The 10,953-nt window shown below is 50.0% G+C and overlaps 2 protein-coding genes across 2 annotated transcripts in view; one reads left to right on the top strand and one right to left on the bottom strand.

Annotated features, from left to right (window-relative positions):
• The window catches only part of TWIST2 (twist family bHLH transcription factor 2), a 53,671-nt gene extending 44,559 nt beyond the window's left edge, over positions 1-9,112 (bottom strand). Inside the window, exon 1 of the mRNA XM_003798243.3 lies at positions 8,433-9,112. Within this exon, the coding sequence (XP_003798291.1) occupies positions 8,468-8,950 (483 nt within the window). The 5' untranslated portion in view covers positions 8,951-9,112 and the 3' untranslated portion in view covers positions 8,433-8,467. The remainder of the gene's footprint in view (positions 1-8,432) is intronic.
• A 63-nt stretch (positions 9,113-9,175) lies between these two features.
• Positions 9,176-10,480, top strand: LOC100951285. Its single transcript, XM_012810398.1, is given in 9 exon segments — positions 9,176-9,362; positions 9,764-9,801; positions 9,803-9,861; positions 9,863-9,884; positions 9,886-9,979; positions 9,982-10,065; positions 10,068-10,161; positions 10,163-10,320; positions 10,323-10,480. Coding segments are annotated over 9 exon segments (894 nt in total).
• The last annotated feature ends 473 nt before the right edge of the window (positions 10,481-10,953 follow it).

Here is a 10,953-nt window from a genome sequence, read left to right as displayed (position 1 = left end):
GCAGTGCTGGTGCCTGGAGCAGACAGGGGGCAGAGGGGCTGCAGGTCCTGCTGAGTCCCCGCGTCCCGGCAGCCTCTGCCTGCGGCATCACTGCAGCAGTGCTGGGGTTACTCTGCTGGATTTTTTCCAAACTGTGAGTGTTCTGGGAAAGCAGGCAGGGTGTTTTTTTCTGATAAAGTGCTGACTTCTAGGTCTCCGAGGGCCCCTGAAGGAAGAGGTGAAGGGCCTCCCGCAGTGGGCAGTGGAAATGGGCGCGTGGCCCAGACACAAAGCTGGAGGCTTCCGTGTTCCTACGGAAGATCCCACATCCCCTCCCCGCCCCGACCCCTTGTGAAACTCATATATTTGTATAACATTTGTCCTGTTCACATCCTAGTTTTCTCTTTACTTTGTCATTCCTGAAAAAGTTAACTGTTTCAAATGATAGATTACAAATACGATTAAGATAGGCAGAGTTGCTGGGGAGACACAGGGAATTAGACTGCTCAGCAGTGAAACGACAGAGAATTATTCATTTTGGACATGGAGTCAAACAAGGAAGGAGATGACACACCAGTGACAAGTTCTGCAACGAGCCCAGAAATGAAGAACCGGCGTGTACTTGTGGCTCCATTAGAAGAAAATCTCTAAGAGACTCGCTTGAGCCCAGGAGTTGGAGGTTGCTGTGAGCTGTAATGCCATGGCACTCTACCCAGGAGGAAAGCTTGAGGCTCTGTCTCAAAAAAAAAAAAAAAAAAAAAAGAAGAAAATCTCTATTCACAAAGAAATAATCTAAGAGGAAGCTTTGGGATTGGCAATAATTTAATATCCAGCAAAATAACCTGAATTAATTCTACTCTTAAAATACCGCCTGTTTGCATAGCCCTTCGGACTCCTGGTGACCCTTCAGCGATTACACCTGAGGACTCTGCCAGACTCGCTGTCTCCTGGTCCCGTCTCAGAGGACGCTCTGCCACAGCCACCACGCGGTCCCCACACGGTTTGCGGGTAGTTGAAGCAGGCTATGTTTCATGAGAGAAACCAACAAAAACAGGACACATCAGGATTTTTAGGGTACAGATATCTGTTGGGGATCCTTCTGTTCCAATATCAATGAAATAATGTTTTTAGACAACAGTCGTGACAGCCAACTGAGAGGGTGTCACCAAGCACACAAGCTGAGGGTGAGGAGGGGGCACATCTCTGAGCTGCACTAAACTTCTGGAATGTAATTCTGCATTTATTCCCTGTGTGACTGTGCCGTCTCAGGGACCCGATGGTGGCCTTTTGGTTTCTCCTGTGCTACTTATTATTTTTTATTTTATTTTATTTTATTTCTTTTTGAGACAGAGTCTCACTTGTTGCCCTTGGTGGAGTGTTGTGGCATCACAGCTCACAGCAACCTCCGATTCTTGGGCTTAAATGATTCTCTTGCCTCAGTCTCCCAAGTAGCAGAGACTACAGGCACCTGCCGTAATGCCTGACTATTTTTTGGTTGCAGTTGTCACAGTTTGGCAGGCCCAGGCTAGATTCTAACCCACCAGCTCTGGTGTATGTGACTGGTGCCCAAGGCACTGAGCTACAGGCGCTGAGCTCCTGTGCTACTTCTTATAATGCGAAACCTCATGTGGACTTCAGTGAATCATTTTAAAAAGATGACCTCTCCACTAAAGAACAAACACAGAGTGCAGGCAGGATTGGGGGAAGAGGTAGGAGAGAGCTGCCGGACAAAAAATGTTCACCAGATAGAAAAAAAATGATCAAATCTTTCTCTGTTAGGTCCCCATCCACACACACAGATCATTGCACAAGAGGGAAAACTCAGATGGCGGGACACAGTCTGAGATTCTGCAGTTAGAAACTAGTTATATGTGGCCTGCAACTTGGAATCATTTGATTTCAGGAAAATTAATCCTCAGTGAAGATGTCATTCATAAATCAAAGCCAATTGTGTGGAGAGAGATTTGATTTGAGAAAGGAAATTTTGCCTTTTCCTTCCTTCTTCCCTTTCAATTTCCAGTATTTTAGACATTTCCGAAGGAAATGGTAACTGCCTTACTATGTTACTTATCAAGGTGAAAAAATCACTTCGAGATGAGCAAGTCACAGACCATCCAGAAGGGACCCAACAAGTACAGGTTCTGCCGACTCGCAGGCTAGCCCAGGTGCCACTGCTCCTCAGAGGTTTACAGCGGGAGTCACAGCGTGGGAGGCAGGTGACAGGCACGTCCCCACCCTCAGGTCCCAGCAGTCAAGCAGGCAACTGGCTTTTGACTTCCGACCCCTCTGCACACCCTTTAAACTGAATCAACTGAATGAACTGAGATGAATGAAGGGAAAATTCATTTCTGGACCTCATGATTGAAAGAAAATCCTGCCTGCTGCAATTTCACTTGCAGAATATTAAATCAAAATAGAACAGACAGAGAAACCCACCGTGGCAGCCAACCGGATGACAAACAATTGGCCTGTGTTTTCTTTTAGGAAGTTTATTTATTCTGCATGCTGCCCCTCATGGAGCACCCCTGCCTCTGAAACAGGCAAAAATCTCTCCAAACATACAGAGAATTTAATAGAAAGGTCGGGGTGGCAAGGGATACAGCAACAGGAAAACATCACTGTCAATGCAGCTTTGAGCATTTTCTCCACAGGGAAGACGACAAAAGGACCCCTCACCTGCCCGATGGCAGTGAAATGCTGAAAACCTGCCTGGGTTTTCCTGGCCTGAGCGACTGTGCTCGGCCTTCCAGAAAGGTCTCAGTGGTGACCACACCACCAACCTCAGCAATGGGGTGGCGTCTGACGTGTAGTCCAGGTCAAATGGTTAATAAGTCAGGAGCTTTGTCCAAACCCTTTTGTATCTGTCACACACCAGACCTGCCACCCAGAAACACAAGGCAAACACTGCCAATTAAACGGTGAGAGGCCCCAGTCCAGTGCCAGGCGACATAACCAAATTTACTATTTCCTCCCCAAGGAGGCTGAGAGATGTATTTTTTAAGGCACAATGTGAGCTGAAAAGATAGAGGTATTTTCCAAAGTAATTGAATTTGATAATGGAAAGCCCTCGGAGTTCAAGGAATAGAAAATGCTGAACTGAAGGAAGGAAGGATTTGCCTCTTTTTAAAGGTGCTGCTCTTTGGATCTGAGAAGTAAAACTACGATTCTGCGTGAGGTTTCAAAAGAAGCTGGATCATCTAAACCTTTCCCCGGTCAAATAACAGAGGAAAACATTATGATGGGAAATGGCGCAGTAACAGCCTCAGCGGACATTGCGCTTGGCTCTCAAACTCAAGTTCCCACTCACTGGCCATCACAGGACGGTCCAGTCGCCCCCACGGTGGACCTGTGGATGAGACGCTGCAGGAAGCTGGTACACTGTTTGAGTTCGAAATGACTCTGTTTTCAGCTAACCACTAAAAGCATCACACAGTTACCGGGCATTTTCAGTTTCAGATTCGAGTCTCCTTTTGATGAGACGGCCGTTAGGAATCACTAAGGAAACATCCCCTTGTGCCTCAGTTTACGGCAGCGTGAAAATCACATCGTTAATGTCACTGTCCTCAATTTAAAATAAGCATTCAGTGAAGGCACAGCTAAACATAACCAAACCTCATTCAAAGGTTTCCTACTGATCAAAAACACAAAATATGTTTCTAAGACAAATATTAATTTAAAATAACCACAACTGAGTTTAGGATTTGATCCTCTCTGTGTGTGCCTCCCTGAGTTTAGGATTTGATCCTCTCTGTGTGCCTCCCTGTACCCGTCCCTCTCATTGTAAACAGCTCCAATTTTTTTTTAAAATTTCAGATTAACATAAGGACACATATGATCAGGGTATTATTTTCCTTTGTCAGGAAAAGTCCGAGTTGTATTTGAGTCCTGCACCAAATTCTAAAACTTCAGTCTCTAAACTTCTGGGTGGATAATTTTTATAAGTCATTTGTTTTATAATTTAGTTGTTACAAATCATTGCGTGTGTGTGTGAGAGAGAGATGGAAGTAAGCCTAAAATCAGTGTCTTAAAAAGCAAATGTAATACAGGTATATAGGAAATAGTTAAGGTTAATATTTCCCAAACTTTCTTTGAAAAATAAATTGTATTAGTATAGGAATAAATGTAGGAAATGTAGAAAAAGGAATTAAAATTGGCATTGTTGCTTCGCTCAGATTTCTGGGATATACTCTCTAGGAACGGCAAGGAACCAGCTTGATCAATCACACACTGGAAATACACTGATATTCCTCATATTCTGAAGAAAAGCTCAACACCAACGGTGTCAGGAACGACAAAGTGTGGGTCTCTGCTCAAAGCACATTTTGTATTTATTACTCTGAAACAAACATAGCAATAATTTCTTTTGTAATTTGCTCATCTAAGTATAGAGATTCAAAATTCTGTGGAATATCTTTTTTGCTTTGTTGATTCACATGAGGTTGTAAGAGATACTATGCAGATTCCCTTATCTCTCCAATCATTTCCCCCAATGAAGACATGTTGCCAAAGTCTACACCAACCTGACCAGGAAACTGGCCGAATACAGTCCCGGACCTAGTGCAGACTTCACCAGTTTCACATGCACTTGTGTGTGTGAGCTGCTCGCTCCTGTGTACCTGCTGTTTAGCTCCTTGCAACTGTACCCCACGTGTGACCACGTGGAGCATCTTTTTAATCAGTTTCTGTTTTTATTGTTTCATCCTGGCTTTTCTTTGGCAAACATGCATGTCTGTGCCTCTCACATTCTGCTTCTTTGTGGCTCTCTATTGCTTGGCCATCTCTTCTTTGAGTTTTACTGCCTTGTTGGGTTGAACTCTTTGCTAGCGGAGAGGTTTGTGTTTGGTTTGCTTTCTGCAGCACACTGACCCTTTCCCAGGAAAAGACACAAACATAAACAGACATTCCAGTGTTTCCAGCGTGCATTCACAGGGTTTTAAAGACACCAGCGAGAACAGATTAATATAAATACTAAGCTTAAAAACTGTCATAAAAATTCAGCCTTTAAAATTGGCTTATTAAAATATTTGTTTTTTTTAAAGCCCAGATTTAAACTAAAGTTATGAGTTACAGTGCTCTGCTCAGGAAGAGTTTACTTTATGGTCTTTTTTTCCAGGCAAAAGGCATCCAGCGTCTGTGCTGTCTAGAATACAGTGGGGCAAGGATGACAAAAACACAATTCTTTTAGCCTGAGACCAGTCTGAAAATAGGAGTTTCAGAAAACCTCAATGAAGTGCTATATCTCAAACAACCTCAGACAGCCCCAAAAAAGGCCTATTCCTGGCCACACGAGTAGCAAGACACCCTTTATGGGAGGTTGAAAGAGCAGCAGTGATATTTAAGGGGACAGATCCACACAACAGAGGTCAAATCGCTACATCTCATTTTACTGATGAGTGCTTTGTAAGAAAGCATTACTTATATTTCAGGTGGCTCAGTCTTCATTTTCCTTCTTTTAACCAATCCAAAGCTTTACTGGGATTCTACATTTCTATTCTCCTCCAGGAGGAATTAATTTTCTTTTGAAACCAGCTACATCCCGAATGTAGCAGTCAATGAACGCCTTCAAGAACTAGATTTTCTGGAGGAAAGAAAAGGCTGACACACACCACACATCAGAGGGCGAAGAAAGTCACATACTTTCTCCAAAGCAACTAAAAGTTCTCAGAAAGAAAAAAAGCTTGTTGAGCAACAGAACCCAGAGATAATCTGTGCGCACTTGACAAAGTTACAGAAGACGTAGGTCTCTCTAACTGCGTAGCAGAGAGCAGTATCTGTGGATAAGCAGTGGTCACCTTCCCCACACTCCAAGCCAGGTGGCTCAGAACCTGCTCTGAAGGCTCGAGCATCTGGTGGGAATACTTAAAACTCCCTGTGATACTGTGCCATTAGATGAATCCAGCTGACTGGCCAAAGACACCGGATTTATTGTCTAATTGTGTTTTTAAATATCAGGCCAAAAAAGAAAGGGTAGACATCGGCACCAGCACACTCTGCTATCTCCTGCATTTCTCTTCATGTCAAAGGACAATTTCAGCTTTTTTTTTGTTGTTGTTCCTATTAGTCTAAACTCATTTTTTTCATAATATGTAAAAGTACCTCATATTGGACATAAGAATCACATACAATTTACTGAGATGTGTGGGAAATTTTTGCTGATACATATAATTCATGCTTCTTAGAAATAATACAAATAAATAACAAATGCTACTTAGGAAATCAAACATTATCAGGAAATCAAACCTATTATGATTATATTTATGTGAATGGGGACTAATGAGTTAAAAACAAAAATAATACAAATACGTTTGCCTAACATGCCTGATGGATAAAAACAAGGGGTCCAGAATCATAGTGTATCAAAAATTTCCACATTTACCTTCTCTTCTTAGAGAGAATATGTCTAAGTGAGGAAACTGACTTATCTGAACCACCGAGTAATATTCAGGTCTATAAAAATAAGAATAAATAGGCCCCGTATATATCATTTGGTTCCCAACTGTGTTACCTATCATATTTTAAAAACATTTTCCCAAATAAGCTCTTAACAGTTTTCATTTACTTATTATGCGTAGCACATTTTATTTTTATATAATTTTTAATTATTGTCTATGGCTGATTCTCTACATTTTAAGAAGTGCAATTATTAGTATATGAGTTTTAAGCGTTTGGAAATATCTCCTGGTATTTGTGGTCTGTCATTTTCGGGAGGGGGGGGCAGTCTTAATAAATCTGTTGACATTTTCCTTAAACAAAGTTATATGTGTGTGTTTTAAAAGATGACATCCCTCATCTGCCTGTCCTTATTTCCGATGTAAACCATGTAAACTGCGGATGGTATAAAGTTTAAATGGAAGTAACTAATGGAAGCTCATAATTTAGACAGCAAAAACCAGAATTAACGTATTAGCCCACTGCAGCGTTTAGTCCGCAGCCAATCCAAACTTTCTGTCCTAGAGAAATACGTGATTGAGACATTTTCCATCTGTTTTTGACAAAGGCAGGAGAAGATTCTCACAAGTTAGTCTCTGCTAAAATTTATTTTTTAAAAACACTGTAAAATAGTCGCTATCTTTGGAGGCTATTGCATTAAAAGAATTTCCAGTGACACCAAAATAAAAGCTAAGAAACCAAAGCCCACCTGGGCTGCATCAGCCTTCTGCGGCTGTAGCAACAACATTCGCGGATATTACAGAACCACATAAAAAGAAATAGATACGTTTGGGGGAATGGGTGGCCGCGCGCTCTTGATTCATCTGAATTCCTTCTGTGTGAAGTAGAGGCTTTTGTAAAAACACAGAGAGATGTGGGAGAAACTAAAGCATACTGAATAAGAAGCATTTTTAACCCGGCCCCAGCAAAAACAATCTGGCGCCCTTCCCTTACCCTGGACCGCCGCGGAGGAGAGGCGCTCGCCGCGCGGGACCGGAGGGGAGGACGGCGCCTCCGCCGCCAGAGCGCGTCTGAAGGGACCTGGAAGGTGTCTGGTGAAAAGGAGCCGGTGCAGGACGCCCTAATGGCTCTTCCAGAGATGACCAGAACTCCGAGTGCCCTGGCAGCTGCGTCCTCCGCGCCTTCACCCCCACAGGGTCCGGCGCGCACCGTCTGCCTTCCCCACTGTTTCCCAGACTGGAACCCTCGAGCTCCCCCCACCCCCACGCAGGCTGGACGCCCGGACGCGGCGCGGCCCTCCTGGGCGCTCCAGGTTCAAGGCTGGGGCCTGAGGCTCCAGCTCCTAGGTCGGCTCCACCTGCCTGCGGGTAGCCCGGAGCTCCCAGAGGCTGTCTGTTCCCAGCCTCGGCGCCCTCGACCCGAGGCTCCCGGAGCCACAAGCGCGGCGTCCTCCGCGCTCGCCAGGCAAACCCGTGCGCCCTGGGCCAGCACCTCTATGCTCCCTGGTCCGGCCAGGGCCCCAACGACAGGGCACCCAAGACGGGGGCCGCAAATTTCCCGTATGAACAGCTGGGAGATCTAAGTGCCTGTTCGACAAACACGCTCTGCCTCTCCCAGGACGAGTGAGAAGCCAGGAGCCCGGCAAAGCCAGTCACGCAACTTCGCGGGCGGCCTCCGCTACCGGGGACGCAAAGGGCAACTGGTCTCCATCCCCCGGCCGGCCCCGTAAGATTTTTTCTGAGCCTACTCCCCCCACGGTCACCCACAGAGACCCCCATAGCACAGTGAATGGAAAATGCGACCTTTTGTGTAAGAAGCGCCTTCGGACCCTGCTGGGGAGTTTGCCTTGTCCACAAGTTCTCAGCTGCCACCCCTGCATGGGAGGGTAAAAATGTCCTCAGGGACGCCCTTGGGATACAGGAGCTTCCCGGCCGCCCCCAGTCCACGCCGCCACGGCCCGTGGGCCTCTGCGAAGAGAGTGGCGCAAACCCGGTCTCTCTGCGGTACTGGCCGCCCCATCCCGCCCCGCAACGGAGGGTGCCGGTCGCGCGCGCAGCACCTACCCTGGCGCGCCGGTCTGGAGGTGGGTGGCGCGGCGCTAGTGGGAGGCGGACATCGACCACGCGCCTTCCATGCGCCACACGGAGAAGGCGTAGCTGAGGCGCTCGTGGGCCACGTAGCTGCAGCTGGTCATCTTATTGTCCATCTCGTCGCTCTGCAGGACCTGGTAGAGGAAGTCAATGTACCTGGCGGCGAGCTTGAGCGTCTGGATCTTGCTGAGCTTGTCTGAGGGCAGCGTGGGGATGATCTTGCGCAGCGCGGCGAAGGCCTCGTTGAGCGACTGGGTGCGCTGGCGTTCGCGCACGTTGGCCAGGATGCGCTGGCTCTGCAGCTCCTCGAAGGACTGCGCGCTGGGGCTGCCCTTCTTGCCGCGCTTGCCCGGGGTCGGGCTGCCATCTTCGCTCGACTTCTTGCTGTAGCGCCGCTTCCGGCCGAAGCGCTTGGGCTGCCGCTCCAACTCCTCCTCACTGGTGCCCAGGCTGTCCACGGGGGACATGGGCGAGCTGGAGCCCTCCTCCATGGCGCCCGCCCGGCGCGCGTGGGGCTGGGGGCGCCGGGGCGCCGAGGGCGCAGCGCTGACCAAGCACAGCTCCCGGAGTTGCACGAAGGGCTCTGATTTCAAGGCCGGCTTGTGCAAAACCGAGGTCTCCGGGAGAGGAAGTTATTCTAACTTTTTTGGAAACTCTAGCCGGGCTGGGTTGCTAAATAGTTGTCAGGAGCGAGGGCGGCGCGCTGATTGGCCGCGATGGCCGGGGGCAGGACAAGTTCTGGGGCCTTCGCCGGCCGCCCCCGCCCCCGGCGCGGCACTTTCAGTTTGGCCTCCCCCTTCGGCCTGGGCCGCGGCCGGCACCCCGGAGGCCGGGACCTCGCCTGCCACCCACAACCGCAGCCCGATAGCTGGCCACGCTCTGGCCTCCTTGAGCCCCCGGCCGGTCGGAAGCCGGCTTTGTCTGCACCTTAACGGGGAGATTGGGCCCTTCCCGGCCGTGAGGTCTAAGGGTTCGAGAGGCCAGGCCGACCCCAGATGCGCTCCCTGGAGATGAGAACGCAGACGGTTGCATCCTGGGGCACCCGGACCTGTGTGTGCCTTGGCTGCCCCTGGGCACTCAGCAAGCCTGCACCGTGGCCCGCACACTCCAGCCTGGGATGGGTGGATCAGCGCTGGCAGCGCCCTCGGCGCCCCAATCTTAGGACACTTGGGGGTCCTGAAGACGCCGCCCCACGGCGCGCCGATGGGGTCAGTGGAGATGCCTCCCTCTTGGGCCAGTCTTCATGTCAGGGACTGTCTCATCCCGACTTGCTGGGAAGCGCCGGCACTGACGCCCTCCCGGAGCGTTCCTGCTAAGTGCTTTAAAATTTGAGCGCCATAGCCAGCGAGCCTCTGCGGGAGCGCCCAGTGGCCGCTGCACCCTCAAACCTGTCCCTGAAGGGTGCTGGGCGCCGCCTGGGACGCCCGTATGGCCCAACCTGTCCGGCCCCAGTCTCTGCGCTCCCCCTTCGCTTCGTGGGTCGGTAGTGGACGGCGGGAGCTGCACGGCACTGCCCAGCGCTGGCCTCTCCTGCACTGGGCGCCCGAGGGCAGCTCCGGGCCGGAGGGCTGCTGGGGCGCCGGAGCCGGGCCTGGTGGGCAGCACCGGGTCCCCGCGCCATCTGGATGCTGAGCGCTAGTGCGTTTGAAGTGGTTTGGGGGCTCTTTGTTCGCCAGGCCGCTCTGGCTGTGGGCCTGGAGGTGGTTTACGGCTTTGATGCCTTTGAACCTATTCCCAGGTGACCCGGGCTCAATTAGGCCCCAGCCTGCGCTGGGCTGTCAGGCAAACCTCGTGATCAAGGGCGGGCTGGGCCTTTTTATTGAAGTTGAACCGGGTCTGGAGCGCCGGGCCTCGGCTGCTCCTTGGGCCTGCTGGGCCGCGAGGTGGGGCCCGTGGACCACGACCACCGCCTTAGGAAACCTGAGGGCCGCGTGGGCCTTCTGCGCCCAGCGCCTAGGGCTCTGATTCTGGCCGCTCTTGGGGACGTTTTCCCTAACGGTCAAGGGAGGCTAATTCTGTGAAAAGCAGGCCCTTCCGCAGGCGTGACTACACAGCAGCCCTGGGAGAAGTTTCTTCCGGACCTTTGGGCTCCACAATCCCCTGAGTAAGGGCCCCTCCAGGGTCGCTGCGCCCAGTCCCACCCACCTAACTCTCTCCTTTCTCCTCCGGAAGCAGCAAAAATAGCTTTCCATATGCCTTTCTTTGAAATCCCACCTCCCCCAAAAATATATAAGGAAGGAAAAAGAGAGCAGCTGGGCCCCGGCTGTCCTGTAGGCACTGGGGCCTGTCTGGGTGGGTAGGAAGGACTGGCCTGCCGGGTAACTGGCCTTCCACTGACTGCTCTCCCCACAGCAGCAACAGCAGAGATTTGCTCATCTTTTGACCAGTTCCAGCCAGGCTTAACCAACCCGCTGATGTCTCCCCCTTCTCTAACCATGGACCCAGGACAGGGATCTGCCTTGTAGGCTGCTAGCCCCTCTGTCTCCCTCTGGGT

Source organism: Otolemur garnettii, unplaced genomic scaffold (assembly GCF_000181295.1).
Source record: "Otolemur garnettii isolate 467f Iridium unplaced genomic scaffold, OtoGar3 scaffold00133, whole genome shotgun sequence".
NCBI classification, from domain to species: Eukaryota; Metazoa; Chordata; class Mammalia; order Primates; family Galagidae; genus Otolemur; species Otolemur garnettii.
This window is presented reverse-complemented; position numbering and strand designations above follow the sequence as displayed.